This window comes from Lactuca serriola, chromosome 2, assembly GCF_051521515.1.
Source record: "Lactuca serriola cultivar US96UC23 chromosome 2, Lser_US96UC23_V15, whole genome shotgun sequence".
Lineage (NCBI taxonomy): Eukaryota > Viridiplantae > Streptophyta > Magnoliopsida > Asterales > Asteraceae > Lactuca > Lactuca serriola.
Genome location: NC_136409.1, coordinates 59794690 through 59821981, shown reverse-complemented (window position 1 = coordinate 59821981; position 27292 = coordinate 59794690). Strand labels below are relative to the sequence as shown.

Below are 27292 nucleotides of genomic sequence, written 5' to 3'. Positions count from 1 at the left end.
TGGTTGGACGTGGTCAAGGATTATGATTGTGAGATCCTGTACCACCCGGAAAAGGCTAATGTGGTAGCCGACGCTTTGAGCCGTAGGGCGGAGGGTGCCCTAATTCGAGATGTTTGTTTGAGATTGACAGTGATGACTCCGGTGTTGGATGCTATCCATGGGGCCCAGGCTGAGGCTGTGAGGTCAGAAAGCCAGAAGAGAGAGCGAGTTGTCGGGCTGGTGTCGGAATTCATTACCGATAGCCGGGGGCTTATGACCTTTCAGGGCCAGATATGAGTACCGTCCGTGGGCGGAACGCGTACCGTCTTATTGGAAAAGGCTCATCGATCGAAGTTCTTGATCCATCCCGGGGCCACTAAGATGTACTTGGACCTGAAAAAGGATTATTGGTGGCCCGGTATGAAGAGGGGTGTTGCATGGTTTGTAGAGAGATGCTTGACTTGTCGCAAGGTTAAGGCCGAGCACCAGCGTCCACATGGTAAACTGCAACCATTAGAAATTCCCGAGTGGAAATGGGAACAGATTACCATGGATTTCATCACCAAATTACCAAGAACCGCGAGGGGTGTCGATGCAATTTGGGTGATTGTAGACAGATTGACGAAGAGCACTCACTTTCTTGCTATTAGTGAGAGCTCTTCTGCTGAGAGGCTGGCAGAATTGTATGTGAGGGAGGTGGTATCGCGGCATGGAGTTCCGATCTCGATTGTTTCAGACCGAGATGTGCGATTTACTTCCAGATTTTGGAAGAAGTTTCATAAGGATTTGGGTACGAGGCTGCATTTCAGTACTGCATACCACCCACAGACGGACGGACAGAGTGAGCGGATGATTCAGACGCTTGAGGATATGCTTTGGGCATGTGTATTCGATTTCAGAGGGAGTTGGGACACGTATCTGCCCTTGGCAGAGTTTTCTTATAACAAAAGCCATCATTCGAGCATTGGCATGCCGCCCTTTGAGCTGTTGTATGGGAGGAGGTGTCGAACCCCCATTTTCTTGGGAGAAGTGGGGCAGTGGGTGATGGGTAGCACCGAGATTGTGCTTCAGACGACAGAGCAGATCCAGCAGGTCAGACAGAGGTTGTTGACCACTCAGAGTCGGCAGAAGAGTTATGCGGATAGATGCCGATCCGAGCTCGAGTTTCAGGTCGGCAACTTCGTGCTCCTGAAGGTCTCTCCTTGGAAAGGAGTGATCCGATTTAGGAAGAGGGGCAAGTTGGGGCCCCGATATATTGGTCCTTTCAGGGTGATCGCGAGGGTAGGCAGGGTAGCCTATCGTGTGGAGTTGCCAGCAGAGTTGGGTCAGATTCATGACACATTCCACGTGTCGCAGCTGCGAAAGTGTATAGCCGACGAATCGGCAATAGTGCCATTAGAATATATTCAGGTGGATGTGAGCCTGAATTATGCTGAGGGACCAGTGGCGATCAAGGATCAGAAGATCAAGGTTTTGAGGAACAAGGAAGTGCCTCTGGTGCAGGTCTAGTTGCACCATTGGAAGGGGTCAGAGCTGACTTGGGAACCGGAGCGTGAGATGAGGGAGCAGCATCCAGAGTAGTTTTTAGAGTGAGACTTCGATGGCGAAGTCTGATTCTAGTGGGGGAGAATTGTAACATCCGGATTCCCAGGTATTGTTTTTATTCTTTTATTTTGGTCATTGTGAGGGGACTCGACGAGTTGACGTGTAAACTCGTCGAGTATGGTCGCGGATGTTCACGCGGATTCGCGTCTGGACTCGACGAGTCCAAGGGGTAGACTCAGCGAGTCCATGCTGTTTAATGAAACCCTAATTTCTTGGGTTTGGGGACCTATTTAAAGGCCCTTAGGGCCGTCATTTGCATCCATCAGTCCCTTGAGAGAAACCCTAGAGCATTTGAGCGTTTTGGAAGAGAGAGGAGGCCATTGTTAACATTTGAAGCTTTGTTTAGCAAGGAAAAGGAAGTTCTAGCCAAGAGGAAGTAAAGGAGGTGGACATCCTGCGATTTTGAAGCTTAGAGAATCACTTCAGAGGTAATATCTCGACTCCCCTTCTGTTGTTATGATGAGGATATGGATTTAGGGTTTCTTGAACCCTTTATTGGCTAGATTTGATGTCCAACCCGTCCCTATGTGTGGTAAGACTTTAGATTGGATCCATTGAGATCCAGAGAGCTTTACTCTTCAGGCCTTACGAAGATCTTTGGGGGTTTTAACCATGTGTTATGATATTTGGGGCTAAAACATCATATTGGAGCAAATAGATGTTGGTTGTGTGTCAAGGTCTGAGCTTTACATCATTATCATGCTTGGGGAGGCTAGATCTATGATTGGATTGAGCAGATCTAACCTCAGAATTCGTTTTTAGATTGTGCATGGCATGAACTCGTCGAGTTGTTCTTGGGACACGGCGAGTAGTTTGAAGATTGTCCGTTAATCACTTAGTGAGTGGACTTGTCGGGTTGGGGGAATGACTCGGTGAGTCAGGAAGAGTCGGGTGTCTGAGTTCGAGTTGGAACTCGCTAAGTTGTTCTTGGGACTCGGCGAGTTGAGTCGGGTGGCCCCGCGATTCTTGCCAGGTGGAACTCGTCGAGTCAGGGGAGTACTCGACATGCCAAGGGAGTGTCTAAGTAAGAGTCAGTGGACACGTGAAGACTCGCCGAGTCGCCCTAGTGCACTCGCCGAGTCAGGTCAAAGTTTGATCGTTGCCCTTGTTGACTTTTAGGGTTGAGCGTAGTTGTATTTATGGGAGTATTTGCTTTATATGATTAGGCGGAGGCTAGCTCACATTTCTCCCGGGGCAGAGACTTACCGAGATATCAGAGGTGAGTCTTCTCACTATATTGTACCAGGAAGGGTACCTATGTGTGACCGGAAGGTATTTACATGCTATGAGTTACATGTGTTGTATGCGTTATGTATATGATATGTATGCTATGTATGATATGTGGGCCGGAAGGCATTATGACATGGACCGGAAGGTCAGGGAATCATGGACTGGAAGGTCAACACAAGTAGGACCGGAAGGTCTACTGGGACTGGGACGGAAGTCCCCTGAAACGCATGGACCGGAAGGTCATGTAGAATATGGCCTGGAAAGGTGTATGTGTGTAAGTGGTATTTTGGAGAACTCACTAAGCATTTATGCTTACATTGTTGTGTTTTGTGTTTCAGGTACTATCGAGGACCGTGGGAAGGCGCCAGCGTGATTCATACACACTAGAAAAAGGATTTGATTTTGTGATCTTGGGTTATGATGTGTTTTGATAACTTTTACTGGAGATTTTGTAAAACATTTTATGTGAAAATGGTTGTGACAAAAATGAAAATTTTGTTTGGAAATTTACGTTGTTACACTAGGTCTAGTCAAAGAGCGTATTATGGTTAGATAATTTGGCAAGCAAGAGGTATTAGAGTGTGTTAAAATCTTTCTGTACAAACTTAGAATAATAATCATGAATTACATCAAGTCATAATCAAGTTAAACAACATTGAGAACTATAATTAGAATCATTTCAACAACTTGTTTACAAATCTATTTCATTTTCTACATGTTTTCAAAGTAAAGTGTTATTTTCATTATTACACTTTTGTAAACAAAACCCCCTTTGAGACCAAAGTACCTTGCACAATGAGATATAGTCTTTTATTTTGTGTCTCTACGGTTCAACCCTCTTGCCTTGTACTACTTTTTAGTGCATTAAAGTAGTGTATTTGGAGTCCCTTGTACCCCTATTATTTGTTGGTTTTGACACCCCCAACACATTCACTGAGCGATCATCATCAATCTCTACCTCCAATGGATAATCCAAAATCCAGGAGCATCACTAAACTTCTTGCTAAGCGCAATAGATACAAAGGAACGGGTAGCACCCGAATCGAATAGAACATGAGAAGTCATACCATTGACTAAGAAAGTCGTTATACAAGATCAAATAAAATATGAGAATATACAAGGGTGCAAAGCCTGAAAAAGTAGGGTTACATCAACGGTACCCATGGTGTGGCCTATACCTGCTACGTCGTGGTGGCAGGTCAAATGAACTCACCACTAAAAATTGACTCATCACATCGTGGCGATCCTTCACACACCTTGGCGACTCTAAAAGTCAAATTTCATAAATTAAAATGTACCTCAAGTTTCGAATGTTACAAAGAATCATCATCACTATCACTTTCGTTGTATGTTATGTCCTCGACAATAACAGATTCCTTTTGAGAATCAAAACTTTTGGTTGTCGAAGAGAAATCATTATTTGGCTTCATTGTTGAGTCAACATTTTGTTTGCCTTTAGTTAACGAAGTGACATTAATGACGAACAATTTTGAGTACTCAACACATTACTCCTCCTTAATTTCATTGATATTCTCAAAATCATCTTCGATATCAGAAAAAATTTGTTGAGAACTTTGTGTTGAATTCTCAGTCTTGTTCAAAATTTTGATTTGTTCGTTTTTGGTCAATGTCTCATTCACAATATTAACCAATTCATCAACACTTAAACATTCATTATGTTAACTACACATGCATATGAATCATTTGGAATCGTGTCATAGTCAGCTACTTTACTTTCACAGTCGAAGTTTGTCTTATTAACTAATTCTCTTTTAAAACTAATAAAGGGTAGTAGCTTCTTATGTTATTCAACACTAATATCAACAGAATGATAAAGATTTGTTAACTTTCCATACAAACATTTGACGATATTTCAATATATGTTTCGCTATTTGAATAGCATACAATTATCCATTCTAATAGTATCGTATCACACATAATATTTGTTATCTTTATATCTAGACTTTCTGTCTTACTATTCTTCTCCTCCAACTTATTTCTGGCTTCATATAGTAAGGCCTTAGATTTTTCTGCTTCACTACTCATGGAAATCATCATGTCATTCCGATAAGAGCAAATTTCATCAAAGTTATATAAAATAGAATGATAAAAATTTAAAAGAATATTAAGAGAGACAAGAAGATCATGCACCTTCACTGTCAATGGAGATTTTGGTGTAATCGAAACAAAGAACTTCCTAGTTTTCTCCTCCTCTTCTTCATCATTCTCCTCTCCCTTCGTATTCCCCATGTTTGGATCAACACTATCTTCCACATCAACCTTGAAACTAGCTCTTTCCTCCTAATCCTCCTTTTTTGTGTTTAGCGAACAACACTCCATGTGTGGGATGATGCATATCCTTGTCATCTGACCCTGAGGACCATATCTAATAAGTACCATCACTTTCATCATCTCCCTTTGCCATCAAAGACAAATTCTTAGACATAGTGTGAAGTTCTTCAAATTTCATTCAGTAGTATGCTTCGTCCAACACTTTCTCTTTCTTTTCCTCTTTCTTCCTCAACATACAATCTTTTTTCAAATGATTATGAGCATACAGTAATTGTAGTTGTATCATGAATCACCCTTCAATTGTTTCTCAACCTTCTTCTCTTATTCTTTATTCTCAACTTTCACAACTCATTTCTGACTCACACTAGCATCATCATCAGTTTCTTCTCTAAGCTGTTCTTGAAATTCCCACTTATCAACTTTTTGTAGAACCTTTTTCACCCTATTATTCGAATAATAGGCAACAACTTCATCGTCAAAATTCATAAGAAATACTTCTTCACCTTGTTTTGCCTCATCATCAGACTCGTCGTCCTTCACGCTCATCTTAGACACAAGTGCCACTAGACCTCCAAAATTCATTTTGTTTTCTTCAGCTATCTCAATGACTTCTGATTCATGCACTTTCAGAATATTGTAAAGATTTGACAAGGACTATGTGTTGAAATTCTCTTGTGTATTTATCATCCGACAAATATTTTCCATTCCTTTATGAGTTTAAAAACAAAGGTGAGGTTGAACTCTACAATTGTACGAATCACACCATATTGATTGCATTTGAAAATCAAATCATTAAGTCTGTCGTACTGTGCCTCAATGCTCTTATTTTTCTTTTGCTTAAAATCTACTAGTTCAGACAAGCATTTCTTCACTGAAATTTTCTTTCAAAGTATCCCATATCTCTTTTGATGTTTTGCATCCACGGGCATAGCTGTAAACGAAAGGCAGAATAGCTCCTCACAGTTCACGGAGACATCTTTTGTCGTTTGATTTCTTCTTGTTTCCCTGTGTACGTAATCATATCTTCAGCTGCTCCAACATTTCCAATGGCTTGAACCAAATCAACTAGATATGGTCCAATCTCAATCGATCTCCATAGATCCTCATCGATTTCGTTAGATAATCTTCCATACAGTCAAGTCAACCCACTGATCATAGTACTCTGGGATCATCATCGGAATCTTGGTTGCAGATCCAAGTAGATTCACGAAGTTCATCATTGTGTTAACATTGGGATTTCCTATTAAAATGAATGAAAAGAGGAAATTCTTGAAAAGATATGAATTAGATGCTAAAGCGACTAACAAAAACAGATGTAGAATCAATCAATCACACTTGATTAAACAAAGAATTATGTTTCTATCTGCGGAAATATTGAATTGGAAAGATCCACTAAACAAGATAAAAATGCGAACAAATTATTCAATCAAAGTAACGATTCCTTCTATCATACCAATTGTAAAGTAGTTTAGAAATTTGTTTAAGTCAATCGATTAAGAAAACAGAAAGAGTATGGGTGATGGTGACGTCGAGATGATGGAATATAAAGTAACCTTTTGCAATGAGTTTGAAATAACTCATGCCACGCATCAAAATCTATCGAAGTCCGACATAAGAGGAACATACGATTTAAGAGGAACAACATCTATGATCATCTACTTTGCTTGCAGAATCCTCGAGATGACGGAATACAAAGTAACCTTTTGCAGTGAGTTTGAAATAACTCATATCATGCATCAAAGTCTGTTGAAGTCCAACATAACAGGACTATACGATTTTATGTTCGTGTTACCACAGATCTTATCATGTGGATTGGGGGTAGACATGATTAATATAGAAGAGAAGGCATAGCTCGACAAAAAAAAATACCAATGATCGGAGGTATTAAGTTAATGATTGGTTAGGGTTTATTTAGCCTAATACCATGTAAATAACTATTTTCCCATAATGATTTCTCGTATTTCATCAAAATATATAACTACAAAAACACAATGACAAGGGCTAATTACAAAGTGGGATTACAATACACAATGGGCACACTAAATACAATGAAAATACAATACGTTTGACATTCAGGAAACATGAAAATAGAATTTACCATTAATTTTTACTTTACATTAATCATAGTCCCAGTTGTCTGAGAATTCCTGCATAAAGTAAATAAATATAAAGTTGAAAATATAGGTTGCTTAAGAATGATTAAACTTACATAAAACGTGTCAAATGTTGCTTAAGAATGCTTAAAGAAAGATCTAGTTTACCTTTTGTTTGATCTTTATAAAGGAGTTGATGTCTTCCCCTGCATAAAACGAGCCAAATCTTGTTTCTATTTCTTTTAGCTTTGGAGTAGCTAAATTTCCCTTGGTGAAAGTCCATATTGTTGGACATTCCTTGATTACCAATGTATCCAATAATGGGAATGAAAAATCCTCCTTCCCCAAGCTAAACCCCTGAAAACATCGAAGATAATAAAGAGATAAGGACTTTAGATGAGGTAACACAAGTATCTCATTCGACTTGCCATCAGATTCCTCTTCTACAACACCACTTGCATCTTTCACAATTACATCCACCAAAAGGTCACAGTCGGTTATATGTAGCTCTTGGAGTTGCAATAGACTACCAACCATGGAACCACTAAAAACATGTCGTAATCTATCACATTTATATATATAAAGTGTTGTTAGGTTTGGAAACTCAAATGTTGTCCACTGATTGCTCTTCCATATATTCCTCAGACTACCTAGATTATCTAACTTCACTTGTGTTAAGTTTGACAGTCTGACAATAGTAGTAGTTTGTGATGGTTCATCAAAACCATGTCCACTAATACTATTTCTATTTTTCCCTGCTTCTTCCAATGCCTCAACTACCTCAATTGCCCAATCACAGTGCTTGACATGAATCTTTTCAAGCTTTTGCAGTTGCAGCAACTCACTGGACGGAATAATCTTTTTAACAAAATTCCATTTCACTTCTAATTCGATCAAGTTATGAAAAGACCAGGGCATCCCTGATGAGTTGGGAAATGGGCTCTGCAAGTTCAATACAGAAAACGTCATAGGCATATGTCAAACAAAAAAACATTTCAAATGTCATATGTTGTAAGGTTATTGAAATTGAAGAGATTTTCAATATTAGTGACAATAATACTTAAATCCAACTAAAAGTTAGCGAATTAACTGCTTACTATTTTTGATCTCATAAAGTAAGTTAGATATGTAAGGTTATTTTGAAGGTTTTTCCATTCTTCTTCAAAATGGAAAATTTTGATTCCAAGTGACAACATAAACTTAGACTGAAACTAGTGTTAATGTGTTTAATATATTTTACTTGGCATGATCATGATATCTTAATTAGATGCTGCTAAAGAAAGATATAAGTTGTTATACCTGATGATGTGTAACATGAAAGTTAAGGCCACATTCAAGAGAATGTTTGCCTAATTTTGTGTGTATATACTTGAGTTCGGGAGTTGTGGACCCACCAGGTGCAAACACCATCATTTTGGGGCAATTATCGATCTTAACATTATCCAATGAAGGCAACCGGAACTCATTCATCCCCAAGAAGAAACCCTCCAGCTCTGGTAGATTTTGTATTTCAATCGACTTTAGTTGAGGAAAATCCACAACATCCTTCAATGATGATGATGATGATGATGATTGATCTTCTTCTTCCTTCAAAATCACTTTCATTGACCCACAACCAGATATCGTTAACTCTTCGAGCTGTCTCAGGCTTCCATGTGCAGAGAATGTGAAGATATGTTCCAAACTCTCACAATATTTAAGTTCCAATATCTTCATATTGCGAGAGTGTATATTAAGCATTTGAAGCTTTGGTAGATCTTCCAGTGCAATAGACTTTAGACGAGGAAACACCACAACCTCCTTCGATGATACATCTTCTTCTTTCTTCACAATTACTTGCATTGCTACACAATCCTTTATTGTTAACTCTTCAAGCTGTCCCAGGCTTTCAAGTGCAGAGAATGTGAATATATGTTTCAAAAAGGGACAACCTACGATTTTTAATATCTTCAGATTAGGAAGCATAATAACCTTATTTAGTCTTGGAATTCCCAGTGTACCACCTTTACCTTCTTCACCACCACTCTTGTTGTTGTTGTTCATCTCTTGACTAACAAATACCTCCTTCATCCCATTGCAATTCTTTATTTTCAATACTTGAAGCTTTTGCATTTGTCCTGCTGCATTACATGGAATCACATTTGACAATGCATGGCAGTATTTTATTATTATCTCTCTAGAGTATTGGGATAATCTCCAAGAAACACTATCTGCTTCAGAAAACTGCAACAACAGATGAAAAATTAATGTAAATTTAAACTATTGACACAGCTTTTGTATAAGAAATTTAATTCAAAAACTAGTTTTTTATACTAAATGAAACTAGTGCTCTCCACCTCAAAAAATGTAGTTTAATTTGCTTCTCGTTTTATTATGAATGTTGGGATATTTATTGAACAAACAATAAAAGATATACCACTTTACAACCTAAAATATAAGAATGGAAATTCAATGAAATAAAAAAAGGATATGTTAAAAACAACAAACTTAGAAAAATTAGTTTTGGGTTAATATTATAAATTGTTGAATTCTATCCTACAATACTTGTCACCTGATGGTCCCTGGTATCTAAACTAACTCTCATTTAGTTAAACACTTGCTTCCTTTTTTTTTTCTTTTCCTTAGTACTCTTTAGATTAGAGCACATATCTTGGTTTTTATTTCTGGGGAAATGTAAGAATATATATTTGACAGAGCGTAAGTTGCTGACTCTTACATTATACATCATTAATTCATTGATGTAGTTTACAATGGGTTAACAAGTTATGTCTTACATGCATAACCCTCAAATTTCAATGACTAAGCGGGGTGTTTGGCAAAGCTTAAAAAACAAGTCTTTTGACTTATTACCGGTTTGATACTAGTATAAGTCAAAAAAAAGTTTGGGTAAAAAACAACTTATAGCTGTTGGTAACCTCTAATAAGTCAAAAAGTGATAAGGAACATACCCCTTACTTATTAAAAACTCCTTATTTCACCAAAAGAAGTTATTAGTCAAAAAGTCATAGGACGTTTTTAATAAGCTTTGCCAAACACCCTCTAAAACTTTATTCGTAGGATCAGTGACTATAAATTTGGTCATAAGTCATAACATGATAACTAAACAATGTTTCCTAATGTAAGACCGACCAATCTTTGTCTGTCAATTTGGTTCGATTCTTACATGGTAGGCAATGGTAGTGTGCAATAAAATTTTAAATCTCTTATATGTGATTTGGTGATTTTCTTAGAATATTGCAAAGAAAAAATGGATATTAATAAAGAAATTAAATTAGTAATTGAATACGCACAAAACATACCATATGTTGATTAACAAAAGCGGTAGTTGTAGTGGTATTGTTGAAAGACATTTCATTGCTCTCATCTTTGGCACCACCTCCACCAATTCGTTTTAGATTCTTCAGTTGTTTTAGAGTGAGAGAATCAAGCTGGGGGAACAAGATGGGGCTTGTGTGGACAGATGTAGATGTAAATGTAGTCTTTTCTTCATCCCCATCATCTCTATTTGAAACAACTTCTTCAATACCATCACACTGTTCTATCTTGACTTCCTTTAGGTTGGAAAGAAGTTCTGCCATGAGAGGTGAAAACAAGTACTTAATGGTTTTGCAGTCTTCCACATATATGTTTGTGAGGTTGTGGAATGGTGATTCTGATTGTTGTTTTGGAAGAGTGAAAAAAAAATTCCGGTTGCACTTCCACACATGACTCATGTTGTCCATATCACTTAGATTCAAATTCTTGAGGTTGGGAAGTATAGGGTGATGCTTATGGTGAGTTGTTACCAATTCTCTACTTGTTGGACTCTTTATTTCAAACACCACCTCCACTCCTTCATACCTCTTCAATGCAAGTTGATGGAGGTTATGAAAAGAGTGTACGAGAGAGGATGGAAATACAACATTAGCAATGCTATCAGTGACTTTTTGTAATGTTTCTTCCTCTAACAGAATATCACTCTGCACACATACACCAACAAAAAATGTAATTATTGACGTAAGTATTGAATTGTGTTAATGATTTATGATTTCATGTCCATTCATAATTCTCTTTTAATTTTGGATTTTAATAAGATTGTTTTGATTTTAGGTAATTTTTCAAGAAACTTTTGTAGATGATTGAAATTGTTAATAGATTAGAAATAGTTGCATCGTTCACCTTAAGATAAATTATTAGATGATGTTATAGGCTCCTATGCAACAATAAAAATATGTTTTAATTAAGATGTGACTTATTTTTAAATTAACAAAAGAAAAAGTTGGCTTGAAATTCAGTTAAATGAAAATGGGCCCACCATAAACCATCCCACCTCTCCACGGTCAATCATGTTCTCCGGCAACCCCAAACCATCTCCTCTATAAATCTCACACTCCCCACCCTCCTTTTCATATCTCTACCCCTACTACTAACAGATCAAGAAATAAAATATGCCATAAGAAAATTTAAAATCAAGATGTGTTTGTGTCTTTCAGCTCTCCCTTCCATCTTCATCTACCAATCTACCATATCCACCAGACCCACCTGGACCATTTGTTTCAGCCTAATCTCTCAATAATGTGGATTTTTATCAATTTGAAGTTGAAATCGTTCCACTTGCTATGAAAATCAAGAAAAAGGATAAAAGGATTTTATACATGGATTTAGCTTTAGCTCTCATCTATCTAATTATGTTGATCAAGTTTTAAGCGGAATCAATTCTAGAACTTAAAGAGTTGTTGATGATATTTGGTTGAAATTAAGTTTAGAAAAAAATGCTCTTATTAAAGTCAAATCCGTTTACTTTAAGTTATTTCAGGTTAAGGGTTTCTTCGAGCCATTTTTTTTTTTTTGCAAAAAAATAACATTTTATTTTATAATTTAATAATTAAATTTTTTATTTTTTACCAAGAGTAATTAGTGACATTAATAATGATTTATTAACTAAAGTATGTTGATGTCTGATTGGTCACATCTCTACACCATCTCTAACGAGGAATCATGCTTTGTAATCATATTATATTACAAAGATTAATTTAAAATATATATATATATATATATATATATATATATATATATATATATATATATATAATGTTAAAATATTTCAGAACTTTGAATTTATCAGAAAAAAATAATGAATTATTATAAATGAAATATTTTTTATTTTAAATTTAAATAAATAAACAAAAAAACTAATGGGTTTTAATTTAGGAATTTTGAAATGAAAATGTAAGTTTATTAATGAAATTAATATTCATTTATTACTACATTTATTGCAATTATTATATTACAATATTATGTGGAGTTTAATAAAATAAAAAAAACTCATAAAATAACATGTAAAAAAAATAATTCAAAATAACCAAAAATTGACATTTGTCTAATTGAATGAGAGGGTGACATATGGTAAAAAAAAACCTTTATTTATTAGAATATATATATATATATATATATATATATATATATATATATATATATATATATATATATATATATATATGACCTTTATTGCAACATTAATTCAAGAAATGGTTTGTGGCTTAATACTTAGTTAAATAAGAAAGATAAATTGAAAGTCATACCTGCTCTTCCTCTTTTATACTCTCTTCCTCTTCGCTACTCTCCTCCTCTTCTATACTCTCTGCCTCTTCTCTACTTTCTTCCGAATCATTTCCCTTGTTTTCTCCGCAATTCCTTATATCCATATTTAAAAGTGCACCGAGATCAAAATTGGTTGTGATAGGTGTGAATACATTTCTAAACATCTCACATTCTACAATTTCTATGCTTTCAACAGCTTCAAAGCCACCAATGAGAGGACGAGAGTTGTCTTTGCCTTTTATACTCCATACCTCTCTTAGCTTCCCTAAATTCCACACTTTGATGCTTCTTAAGTTGCTGCTGTTCTTTTCTTCTCCAATTTCACCGGCACTGTCCAAGTCGATGTTGAATAACGATTCAATGGAATCACAATTATTGACTTCAAGCTCTTCAAGATGATGCAATAGAGACATGGGATTGTATGGAAATAGATTCACAAGCTTATCACAATTTCTCACCTCAATCTCTCTCAACTTAACTTCCGCACCTCTACTATGTTCACAAGGCCATATTTCCTTTATATTCTCCATGTAATCAATTTGGAGCCTCTCCAACTTAGGAATCACAACCTGCAAAAATAATATTACCTTAATAGCCACATCAAAACAATAATACAAATATATTCTAAAAGTTATAGTTAAAAAGATAGTTGAAATTGTATTTACATAAAACATATATATGTACCTCTTCTTTCAGCAAACTAGATGTTTCCAACTTGTTCTTTGGATAAATGCTAGTGAAACTCGGCATGCTGTCGAGTTTCAACTCCAAAAGTTCTGGTAGCTCAATTATGTTGACATTAAGACATAAACCCAATAGCTTTGGTAGTCCACACAAAGACAAAAACTTCAGCTTGGGAAACGTAATTGTATCTTTTCCACTACCCTCAGTCCCATTATGTACGAGTTCTTCCATATTATCGCAATCATAAACTTTCAGATGCTCAAGATTTGACAAAGTGTTTGCCACATGGAGTTTGAAAAGGTATCTCAACTCTACACACTCTGAAATGAAAAGGACTCTTAAATAGCAGAATGAAGAGGATTGAGGAGGATGTGTCGACTTTACCTCAACATCTTCAAGATCATTCATACCATCCACACTCAAAAAAAGCAACTCCGTTTTCACAAACAACTGATTAAGTTTAGAGTTGATTACTTCAACTTTGTTGCTTACCAAATGCAACGTGTTTTCATATGAGAGGCTACTCTTACCGATGTCTCGATCTAAAAACCCTCCCACTGAGATCTTGAATCGTTCAAGATTCTCAAATGACATATTCTTCACTTGAGTCTTGTTATTAAAGAACTCAACTTCTAACGTAGAAAGGTTGTTTGAACGCTCTGCCATCTCTTTGTAGTTATCCTCTGTAAACCTGGTAGACCCATTCCTAATATAAAGTTCTTCAAGTTTCACCAAATTTTTCAAGACATCCTTTTCTATACGAACACCATAACAGTTTGTCAAATCTAGCAGCCGCAACTTCTTCAAATTTCCAATTACGGAAGGTAACAATTCAATGCTAGAATTAGCAAAGCTGAGCACTTCCATGTTGAAAAGATTACCGATTGAAGAGCAATCAAACATCCTTAATGAACATTCATGGAGATGAAGCACTCGAAGGATGGTGGAACATTGAGGCAACGAGGGAAGCAATGGATACTTCATTTCATCGTATGATATAACCTCCAGCTTTTCCATTCCTTGATAAAAGTCTTGAGGATACCTTAGTGACTTACCTCCATGCATAAGTTTCAAAATCTTTAGGTTTGGAAACTTGAGGTCTCCAGGAAACTCCAACATACTCTTGCATGTTAATGAAATTTGTTTGCAAGAGTCAGTCATATCATTTTCAGTCCACTCGGGCATATTACCATGGTTGACAATTGAAGCATGCTCCACTTCAGAAAACATTCCCAAAACAAAAGCACGAACCAGATCATGCATCTTGACATGCACACCATCAACACTTTCAATTAACAAATTTGTGTGCACCAGTCGCTCAATGCAGGTGTTGAGCCTGTTTCTTGCTTGTGTAATAGTATTAACTCTATCAAATAATCTTAAGCCCCATCCATACCTCATCAACTCCTCGATAGGTATATCCAAGTCTTCAGGAAACAAACCACACATCAAAAATACGGATTTAGTCTCCTTGTCTTTGAGATTGTTGTAGCTCGTTTCAAATACTTTAGGCACAACACTTTGAATGTCATGGTGCTCTAAACGTGAAAGTGCATCCTTCCATGCATCCTTTCTTTTATGTCGTAGAGTACATGCCATGGTTTTGATGGCAATTGGCAGACCGAAACACTTCTTTACAATATCTTCTCCTATCTTATGGAGCTCCGGCTCAGAAGTGACAACAAATTGGTGGAACAAACTTTGTGCTTCTTCTTCAATTAGAAGTCCCACGTTTAGAATTAATTTAGCTTCAACCCCCATCACTGTGCAAACATGTCTGTCTCGTGATGTCAACAAGACCTTGAAGTCGACGCCTTGATTTGGAAAAGGACTTAAACCAATATCTTCCAGATCAACAGACTGCCAAACATCGTCAAGTATTACAAAGAACTTATTTTTGCCTCCATCTGATTTGTCCTTGAATCCTTGACGGAGCTTATCAGCTCTTGCTTGCTTAGATTTTTCATTGAGCTCTACACCTAGGTAATCTGCTATAGCATCCTGAATGGCAACGGGGTCTGTCTTTTCCCCTATAACTGCTTCAACAATAAAGTTAAACATTTTCTTTTCATGCACAACCTTTTTCAGCCTTTGCATCATTGTGGTCTTCCCCACTCCACCCATCCCACATAAGGCTATCATGTGGGATTTTTGGTTCACTCCGAGTGCTTTGAGTGCTTTTGTAAAAGTAACCTCTCTTGACTGGAAGTTATTGTAATTATTTGATGATGTAGTGGTGGATGCGTTCATGGAATCAACTCTTCCGAGAGGAATGGGATGATCAGTCCAAGTGATCATAGAGTGTCGTCTCATGACACTGTCGATCTCCTCAATTATATTGACGGCTTTCTTTCCGACCTTGTGCCTAATTTTTAGATCAAAACAATTGTCGACGGCACTAGGAATGCTTTCCACTTTTCCGTTGATCTTTCCTACTTCTTCCAGCCAACCACTAACTTGCGTTGGAACCTCAAGACGATTACTTGTGTTTTGATTCGTACGTTCCTCAATTCCGAGTCTTGCAGCATTCAACTCTGCCATTTTGATACCCATGTCCCTTGTGTATTTTGTGCAAGATATCATGTAGCCTAGGTGTTTCTTTACTGGAACCATGAGAATTTGAACAACTTGTTTCATAATTTCAGTAGCGACCTCCATTGCTGGAAATTCTTGTGGTAAAACCTACAAAGTAGCCAACAATTGATTAGACTGAATTTAATGGAAATTAATATTGATGCAGTAATAACATGCATCCTATATTCGTTGCATTTAATAATGTTGTATTAGCTCTGGCCTATACCTATGGTGTAATCCGCATTTGTTCATATCATAATGTGAATATATATATATATATATATATATATATATATATATATATATATATATATATATATATATATATATATATATATATATATATATATATATATGCTGAATATGAATGAATGGAAGTTGAAAATTTAAAAAGATTTTTTTTGGTATCTTCCCCCGTCATTGTGTTTTTGTTTTCGTGGTCATGTTTTGAAACATGTTATATTTATGAAAAAGGAGAAAGAGTTAAAGTAAAGCAGCGGCGATAAATAATTTTTTGGGCATATATATATATATATATATATATATATATATATATATATATATATATATATATATATATTTGATGTGTGTCCGCGTAAAGCAGCGACGATAAATAGCTTTTTGGTTGAATAGTTTTCTTACGGAAAAATAATTATTATATTTTGTTATTGGTTATTATGTAATAAGAAAAATTACCACTTTTAATTAAAATATTTATATTTAGAACTTATATTTATATTTTATGTTTATACATTTGATGTAAATTAATTATTATCGGTATTTAGTTCAAGAAATATAAATCAACTTATATTGATGGATTTAATATTTTAAAATTGTTATTTTGCTTCACATTAATTTTTTAATAACATTTCTTAATTCAAGTTTTCAAATTTTTGGCAAGTATTAATGTTTTTGTTATGTATAATTGATTTATACAAAAAACTTTGTATCTTGTACCTCTTAAAAATCAAGATATGATTAATATGTTTTATATATAAATATAAGATATAAGATATAAGTTTGTTAGCATATATAGATGGTACACGTTTGGGTTATGTATTATGTCAAATGAGTAGAACATAAAACTTAACAAAGAATAATAGTTAGTGAAAAGTCTATTTTAATATTTATAACTTTTTAACTCATTTATTTTTTAAAAGTATATTATTATTTGAATAGTACAACTTTTATAATTACATTTGAAGATTTGAAGTGGGAAGAACTTGGGAAAAGTTTAAGATCAAATGCCAAATTTGTTATTAGAGTACTGGTTTATGACATATGGGAAACATTGTTAAAAAATTAATTAAATTTTCATAATAAAAACACAAAATTATTAATCAATTATCTTAAATAAATTATCAATTAAGTGATGTGTTTAGGTATATAAAATTATAATAGTTGATTTAAATAAATACTTCACCTTATAATTTGTATTAATTTTATTTTAATTTTTATTTTAATGTTATTAATTAATTAGAGTGAAAATTTAAAATTTGAAATGGAGAATCAATTGGTAAACAAATGACATGACATTAATTAGAAGCCATAATAGGGAAGAATAAAACTATTCTTTTATTAGAATAGGAGATCTGGCTAAAAATCATCGAAAAATGCCAAAGTTCAGTGTAACAAATAAATTTGGTTGTTATCCTTTACATATATATAATTAGCAAAAAATATAACAAACTTTATTCCCAATATATTAAATCTAAGAAATGTACCTGGTTGGGCATAAATGCAAAATCACATTTAATTTAGGGAAACTGAGCAAAAAAACGTATATCTTGAAATTTGAAATTTGAAAGTTGTTAAAGCTGTTAGGTTAATAATTCCAATTCATGTGGGGCATACTGTTGATTATCAGCTGAATACAAATCATATTCTGAATCGAACACAACAGTGGCAAATCGAGATGGACATAATTAGGTTCGAGGATTTGCAACGAATGAAGCTATGAAATTTCTGTTAACTCTAATACTCGATTTTATTCTAAATTGTATGTTCTGTTGTTTGGTTAACTCTTTCCATATTGGGAATCAATCAAAAATCATGGTTTGATAGAAAAATAACAAAAGGGGTTTGGGTGTCCATATTGGTATTCAGTATACCTCGTTTGAAAAGATTTGTGTAAGTTAAATACAAAGGGGGTGTTCGTAGGGAGTGGAGAAAAACAAATTTCATACCTAATATTACCAAAAATCTAAATCTTCAGTATTTATAGAAATGTGGGGTGATTTCGGGTATGGAAGACATGTAAAACAAATCTAGGTCATGGGTTATTATCGGGGTGTGTTCTCTCAAGTTGTGTTTAGGGTCAAATAACTCGTATTCATGTTTGAGTTTCTTGTTGCTCGTCTATTTATTTCTTTTTTCATTTATTTTCCAAGATTTATAGTTCACCCCCTGGACTTCTGTTATTTACTTTCTACCCCGATTTGAAAAATATTTAAGCTTTTTGTGTGATATTAAACAGGATAGCATTAATAATAACACTAAAAGAATTGTCAGATAGCTTTCTATTAAAAGCTTAGAAGGGTAGAAAGGAATGATAGCTTTCTCTCACATGAGAAGAGTAGAAAATGAATGGTAGGATAACTTTATGGAAGGATAGAAAGTTATGTTTCTCTCTCATGAAAATGATAGAAAAGGAAGGGTAGGATAGAAAAGTTGATTTTCTTTCCTATGTACCATTTTCAATATACAATTGTAGGGTATAATTGTTCAAAGCTTTCATAGGTACAACTGTTTAAAGCTCTTATGATTTGATTGTCAGGTAAAGCAGGTAGAAGAAGTCATGGTCTTTATTCGTTTAATATACATGCTAGACACCTTCAAGGATTTATGGGATATGTATAGATACAGGTAGAATTCTCTTATGATTATATTAATTTTGTTAGGCTATAAATATTTATGGTAGTCAGCCACTCCTTATAAATTTAAGTTGTAACCGTTTGTCTTTATTTCAATAAAACTTAAGCTTTAAGCTTGTAATACTTTGCCTTTCCTTCTCTTGTCTTCTACCTCTGTAGATTTTCAACAGTCTATATTGTGGACGACGAAAACACCTTAATATTGCATACAATTGGATCCTCATTTTCCAGCAAGTAGTATTAGAGCGAGGTGACCGTATGCCAAAGTATAAGCCAAGGTTACTGATGGCAGACAAAGGCGAAGGTGCTCAAAAATCTAAGATGAATAGTAGTGTTACGCTACACTATCCAATGCTTACGAATTTAGATTACTCAATTTGGGCGATAAAAATGCGAGTGAATCTGCAAGCACAAGGAGTTTGGGACGCAGTTCAAAATAAATATGTAGAAGAACAGAAAGATCGAATGGTTCTAGCAGTTATCAATCAAGAAATTCCAGAGGACATGCTACTTATGCTAGCTGAGAAGGACACAGCCAAAGAAGCATGGGATACATTAAACGTAATGCACATGGGTACCGATCAAGTAAAAGAGGCTAAATTACAAACCTTGAGAAGCGACTTTGAGGTTATCTGAATGGAAGACGATGAACCAGTGGATGATTTTTCATGAGATTAAATACCATTGTGACCATCCCATCACGATTTATGCAAATCATGACATCTATCGAAGAATTTGGAGACTTAAAAAACATGATTATGGAGGAGGTTGTGGGTCGTTTGAAAACTCATGAAGAGATGCTTCAGAGTTATGGAGAACAAGGAAATGGCCTTCCTTGTTGCTTACTCATGCCAAGTGGACATCATGATCCAAGAAACCTGACGAGGGGATCTCGTCAAGCACCTCAAAGGATAGAGATAGTCATGGTGGTCGAGGACGAGGGTGTAACCGAGGAGATGGTCGTGAATCCAATGCAAAACGGAATAACCGCAAGAAGGATAAAAGCAAAGTAAAATGTTTTAAATGTGATAAGTTCGGTCATTATGCATCGGAGTGCCCAAAAAAGAACCACAGTGAGGAAGCGAACCTCACACAAGCCAATGAAGAACCACCCATCTTAATGATGGCAATCTCACATGAACATGTACCCGGAAAGGTGTCGCTTAAAGAAAATATTTGTGTTAATCTTCTTTCATCGAGGGAGAGTTGAGTTGAGTCTGAGGTTTGGTATCTTGACAATGGTGCTAGCAACAACATGACAGGAGACCGCTCAAAGTTCCATGAGTTTGATGGAAGTGTTACGAATCACATGAGATTTGGCGACGGTTCCATTGTTGCTATTTTCCGAAAAGGATCAATTTCATTTGATTGTAAAAATAGCGACCAAAGAATTTTGAATAAAGTATACTACATTCCAAGTCTTAAAAATAACATCATCAGTCTTGAACAAATGACGGAAAAAGGAAAGTCTAGTCATTATGTATGGGTCTCTTTTGAGGTTATACGATAGAAATAAAACTCTACTTTTGAGGGTTTAAAGATCACCAACCTGGTTATATAAAACTCTATTACGAACCGATAGACCAACATGCCTTTTAGCCACGAAGGACGAACCGGATTGGTTATGGCATTTTCAACTTGCTCACGCTAATTTTCCGGCTTTAAAAAAACCGTCGGAAAGGAAAATGGAAACCGAAGTTCCAAGGATCGAATATCCAAATCAAGTGTGTGAAGGGTATGTTCTTGTAAAACAAACCTGAATCTTTTTCCCAAACCAAATGCTCTTTTGAGCTCAAAAACCACTTCAACTAGTGCATGTTGACTTATGTGGTCCAATTACACCTACCTCTACTAGAGGAAAAAAATATTTTTATCTTTTGGACGAGTATAGTCGGTGGATATGGGTTTATAACTTGTATAGGAAGTTTGAAGTTTTGGGTTCTTTTAAACGATTCAAGTTGATGGTTGAAAAAAGTTTGGGTTATGAATTGAAGACACTTCGCATAGACCGAGGGGGAGAATTTAGTTCAAAAGAATTCCCATAATTTTATGAAGAAAATGGAATAAAAAGGCATCTTACGACTCCACACACCCACCTCAATAAAATGGAGTTATAGAAAGACGAAATCATACCGTTATGGATATGGAAAGGAGTCTACTTAAAGGGAAAAATCTACCTGGAGAATTTTGGGGAGAAGTTGTTCGACACACAATTTATCTTCTCAACCGCTTATCTACAAAAGCGCTTCCCGACATCACACTATATGAAGCTTGGTTTGACAAAAAACCAAACCTCGAACATTTGAAGATTTTTGGTTGTGTTGTTTATGCCAAAGTTGTAGGTGTACATTAAAAGAAACTTGAAGACCGACGCAAAAAGATGGTGTATCTTGGGGTAGAAGATGGAACTAAAGGGTATCAATTATCTGATCTAGAGAGCCGGAAACTACGGGTTAGTGGCAATGTTGTTTTTGTTGAAAGTGAAGGATAAAATTGGTAAAAAAAACAAGGAGGGTGAAGTCACAACTCCTAAAACCTTCACAATAATCGAGACAAATAGTCATGAAGTCAATCTGGTGCAACCAAACAGCCCTGGAGTCAAACAGGAAAATCCGGACAGCCCATATGTTGAATTTGTCTAGCCGAAACAACCCCATATACTCCTAATTCGACCCCATTCTCTTCAAGTTTGACCGACACGGAAAGCCCCTCAAGTGAGGTTGGGCCAAAAGGATTTCGTTCGCTTGCTAATGTCTATAATTATGTTGAAAATATGATCCTAGAACACAGAGAATTGTTAATGATTGCAATGGATCAACCCTTGAATTTGAAAGAGGCGGTTACCTGTAAATCATGGCGGGAAGCTATGAAAACAGAGATCGATGCAATCGTGAAAAACAAGACATGGAAGCTTACCGACTTGCCACCGGGTCACAAAGCAATAGGATTGAAATGGGTCTTTAAAGTGAAAAAAAGATAATCTTGGAAATATCATAAAACATAAAGTTCGACTTGTCGCAAATGGATATATACAAAAACAAGAGTTGACTTTGATGAAGTTTTTGCAGCGGTAGCGTGACTTGACACCAAGGCTCATTCTTGCCTTAGCGGTTCAACATGGGCGGGTTGTCCACAATTTAGATGTGAAATCAGATTTTCTTAATGATGATCTTGAAGAGGAGGTTTATGTAAGTCAACCGGAAGGATACATTGACAAAATACATAGTCACAAGGTGCTTAAACTCTCCAAGGCTCTTTATTGCTTACAACAAGCTCCTCAAGCTTGGAACATTAGGTTGGATAAAAGCCTAAAAGGACTTGGTTTTTCAAAATGTTCACAAGAAATGGCGTTGTACAAAAGGAACCCATAAGGAAAAATTCTTTTAGTTGGTGTCTATGTCGAAGACTTTATCATTACGGGATCAAACAACGAAGACATCATGGAATTCAAGGAACAAAAGAAAAAAGAATTTGAAACAAGTGATTTGGGTTTGGTTTCTTACTATCTTGGAATAGAAGTGTCGCAAAAGAAGTGGGGAATTTCTTTACGTGAAACGGCTTACGCAAAAAAAGATTTTAAAGTAGATCGGGTTACTAGAATGCAACTCGACAACTTCACCAATGGAACCTAAGTTAAACATACACTCGACTCAATTTGTCATTTGCAGTTGGTATCTCTAGTCGTTTCATGGAACAACCAACCACCTTGCATTTTCACGTGGACAAACATATTTTGTGATATGTAAAGAAACCATTAATTATGGGCTCAACTATGGAAAGTGTCGTAAGGTTGAAGACTTGGTTAGGTTTAGTGATAGTGATGATGATGATGACAAGTTTGGTGGGAAGAGTACAATTGGGATGATTTTCTACCTTAGAAGAAATGCAGTGACATGACAATCTCAAAAGAAAATAACTAATGCTTTGTCAACTTGTGATGTTGAGTTCATGGCAGCCACGACAGCTGCATGTCAAGCCATTTGGATTGGAAATCTCACGAAGGAGCTTACGGGACATTATGTCATGCCTATCACCTTGTTTGTTGACAACAAGTTGGATGATTTAGTTTATGAAGAATCCTGTATTTCATGTTAGAAGCAAGCACATTGACATTCACTATCACTTCATAAGGGAATGTTTTGAAAAGGACAAATTGTAGTAGAACACGTCAACTCAAAGGATCAACAAGCGGGAATCTTTACAAAGGCCTTAACACACCCGAAGCATGGTGAAATGAGAAATATGTTTGGGGTAACGAATACCGAGCTGGGTCCAGTTTAAGGGGGGAGAATGTGATAACAATAACACTAACAACAATAACAATAACAATAATAAAAGAATTGTTGTATATTTTTTCTATTAAAAGCTTGGAAGGGTCGAAAGGAAGGATGATTTTCCCTCTCATGAGAAGGATAGAAAAGGAATGGTAGGATAGCTTTATGTAAGGATAGAAAGGAAGACTATGTTTCTCTCTCTCATAAGAAGGATAGAAAAGGAATGGTAGGAGAGAAAAGGGTGGATTCTCTTTCCTGCATATCTTCCTTTTAATAAACAATTGTAGGGTACAATTATTTAAAGCTTTCATGGATATAACTGTATAATGCTCTTATGATTTTTCTTGCAGGTAAAGTAAGTGGAAGAAGTCCTGGTTTTTATTCGTTTAACAGGCATGCTAGATACCTTTCATGATTTATGGGATATGTCTAGATATGGGTAGATTTCGCTTATTATTATATTAGTTTAGTTAGGCTATAAATATGTACGGTAGTCAGCCACTTCTTGCAAATTCAAGTTGTAACCGTTTGTCTTTCTGTCAATAAAAACTTAAGCTTTAATACTTTGTCTCTTCTCTTCTGCCTCTGTACATTTTTATTAGTCCATACTGTGAACGACGAAAACACCTTAATATTGCATACAATTAGATCCTCATTTTCTAACTCTCTTATTAGAAATCTTAAAAAATGCTATATGATGGCTGGATGTTTTGTAATATGTTTTAGCAAAACACTAATCTATTTAATGTACTCTAATAAATGAATGTTTTTTTTGCCATATGTCACACTATCATTCAATTTGTCAAATGTTATTTTGTGGTTATTTTGAATTAGTTTTTTTTTCCATATGTCATTTTAAGAGTTTTTCTATTTTATTAAATTCTACATAATATTTTAATGTAATAATTACAGTAAATATAGTAATAAATTGATATCAATTTCTTTAATGAACTTACTTTTTAATTTCAAAATTCCCAAATTAAAACTTATTAATTTCTTTTGTATATTTATTTAAATGATTTGTTTAAATTTAAAAGATAAAAAGCATTTCAATCATAATACTTCATTATTTTTCTTATAAATTCAAAGTTTTCAAATATATATATATATATATATATATATATATATATATATATATATATATATATATATATATATATATTAAATTAACTCATGTAATATATGATTCCGATGTTGCCCTTCCTCTTTGAGGTTGAGGGTTAAAGTCCCTTAGTGGACATAAATAGAATTAAAAAATAGTTTAAGATTAGATTAAAAATAGTTTATATTTACCGTTTAAAATAAATAACTATTTTTATTATTTAATTCATATTTAGTTTTTGAATAGCCTTTCTTTATTTTTGCCCCCTTCTCAAAATATGTTTAAAATAACCATCAATGGGACTATAAGGCCTGTGGAGGGTTTGTGATGACAGCTAGGAAAGGGATTGAGTGTTTGTTTTTTCTTTGGATTTTACTATCAATGACCAAAGTCAATGAGGTTGTAACAGTCATATAGTATTACGCATTCATGCTACTTATTTACACATAGTTATATGAATTTTTTAATAGCTTATTGACATCACTATGCATACTAACCAAAAAACATAGCACAATAATACAATTATGAACAAAATCAAGTCATATTTAGTTGCATTAATCAATCCCAAACGATTGTTCAAAATCCTTGTTATATTTATATGGCTCCAGCTATTTGTATCCCCTTCACAATCTAATACTATCCCTAATTATAATCATTAGGGATAATAATTAGAGGGTAGTGTAAGATTATAAAAGGGTATAAATAGGTGGAGCCATATAAATATTAACCATCTAATCCCAATAATCATAATCATGAAATATGCGTTGTTTTTATGGGAAAAGACGATTCAACTGTGGGGCAGATGAAGTCTTTTGTCAGCTTTTAAGAAATATGAGTTTTTTGTCAGTTTTTTTGGTTATGAAATAAATGAAGTCAAAGTTAACAAGAAATGCGTGCGTGTTAACAAAATTAATCAAATTGAAGTAGTTATCTCAGCAAACAAGCTGTTGTTCGATGTTCAATCTTAAATTTGTTGCCTTATGTTAAATTGAGTTGGCAAAAAGTGAACAAAGTTGAACAACTTACCAAGATCATAAACCATATTGCTTCCTCAGCCTAGCTTTCTTCGTAAAGTAAATTTTGATATATTTTTGTTTGCGTTACATGTATTTGACTTGTGAGCAGATTTAAAGCTTTTGAAGAGTTGATAGCTAGTATTTGTTAATAAATATAAGAGTAAATTATTGAAATCGTCCTGATTTGGTTAAAATTATACGTTTGGTTCCTAATTCTTTTTTTTGCACTCGGATCGTCCCTGTAGTTTGATTTTGTTGCATTTTTCGTCCCTTACATACATAAAGTTAGGGACCAAACGTGCAATTTTGACCAAACCATAGGGACAAAAAACGTAACAAAATTAAACCACAGAGACGATCCGAGTGCAAAAAAAAAATTAGGGACCAAACATTCAATTTTAACCAAACCATAGGGACGATTTCAGTAATTTACTCTAAATATAATATGAATCAAAAGAAAAAACATTGAGAGGAATCCGAAGCTATTGCTCAGAGTTTCTCTCTGCTAGGCCTACACTTTGTACACACCGAAAACATAGGCAAACTTGGATTTTAAAAGCAAGCAAAAAAGAGAATGAATTGAGGTATTGTGGGTTGCGTTACCATGAGTTGACAAGTGTTGCTAGACCAACTAAACCTTGGTTTGTATCAAGCAAGCAAAATATTATTTGCATGTAAAATATTAAATCAATAAAGGAGTGTACCTGTACTTTTGTATGTATGTATGTATGCTTTCTCTTCTGATCTACAGTCGAAAGATGAGAACTGAATTTAACTTTTGAAGATATAACTATGAATTGTGAAAAAGAAGAATGGCAGACGGAGATTTATATAAGAGTATTTCATAAGGGGAAGGGGGTGAATTGTAAATTGTTATAGTCAAGCCTAATGTATTTCTTTAATCGTATTTTTAAATGTAGGGGTCAATTTGATATGACGGTATTTGATATGACGGTATGATGGAATAGAATCATTGATTAATGGAATAGGTATCTTAATAAAATGAACAAAATAATGAAATGGGTCGTTACATTTTCATGTTTTGTGGACACAAAAAATAAAATAAAGCATTCAAACGTTTTTACTTTATCAATAAATAAAACTATAACTATTAGAATTGATTACTAAAAAAATATAAATTTTAAATTTAATAAAGTTTTATTTTTAAATGCATTACATATAAACATTTTTTATTTCGTTCTAGATACATGTTATATGTTTTGCAAATAATTAAAAAAAGTTGTTTATTGTCTAGAAAAATTAAAAATATATATATAAATTAATGGATACCATTAAATCGTAAAATATTATTATTATAAGAAAAAATAATTTAGTTATTTTTCAAAAATAAAAGGGGATTTAGTTAAAGTTTTAAATTTTTTTACAAGATTCAATAAAAATCATATTAATAAAAGTAATTTTCAATTATCATATATTCAATTCTATGTAAAAGAAAAAAAAAACATATCTTGTTGCAGAATGAAAATACTCAATAGAAAGAATTAGATTGGCCACCGGTTTTCTTCTTCCTTCAACGATATCTTACGTCGCTTCTTTTCCAAGATATTGATAATCGCTGTTAATCCATCCATTGATCAAAAAGCGTATGGTGTCATAAACATCAAGGTATACGTCCATATTGTTCTTGATCTCAACGAACTAAATTATGATGTTTAGCAAGAACTCTTTGAAACTCATTGCATTGGCCATGACGTTGCCATCCATATCGATGAACCTCTACTCTTATCGGCCACACGGATACCGAATGGCACAAACTAGATTCATTGGTCAAGATGTGGATGTATGGACCATTACAATGTCTCTTCACTAAGATTCTCAATGTAACTTTCCAAAAATCAAGGTAAAATTTTTTATTTTTGAAACCAATCTAAAACCATAGGAGTAAATTAAATGAATGGTCCCTATGGTTTGGGTTAATTTGAGTGTTTGGTCCCTAACTTATTTTTTTAACTCGGAAAGTATACTATTT

At 34.7% G+C, this 27292-nt stretch overlaps 1 protein-coding gene across 1 annotated transcript; it reads right to left on the bottom strand.

Annotated features, from left to right (window-relative positions):
• Positions 1-7003: 7003 nt before the first annotated feature.
• LOC145086285 (uncharacterized) lies at positions 7004-26084 on the bottom strand. Its single transcript, XM_079024036.1, has 7 exons — positions 26007-26084; positions 13464-16145; positions 12761-13348; positions 10499-11158; positions 8499-9422; positions 7368-8141; positions 7004-7253 (listed from the first exon to the last, which is right to left on the bottom strand). The coding sequence occupies exons 2-7, from the start codon at positions 16119-16121 to the stop codon at positions 7224-7226; spliced, it is 5634 nt and encodes a 1877-aa protein (XP_078880162.1). The 5' UTR covers positions 16122-16145; positions 26007-26084; the 3' UTR covers positions 7004-7223.
• Between the last annotated feature and the right edge of the window lie 1208 nt (positions 26085-27292).

Excerpts from the sequence above, each read along its gene's own strand:
- LOC145086285 (XM_079024036.1), bottom strand. The coding sequence starts at position 16,121 with ATGGAGGTCGCTACTGAAATTATGAAACAAGTTGTTCAAATTCTCATG. Across the intron at positions 8,142-8,498 it reads TTCATGTTACACATCATCAG|AGCCCATTTCCCAACTCATC; the intron begins GTATAACAACTT and ends TTGAACTTGCAG. Across the intron at positions 7,254-7,367 it reads TTATAAAGATCAAACAAAAG|GAATTCTCAGACAACTGGGA; the intron begins GTAAACTAGATC and ends TACTTTATGCAG.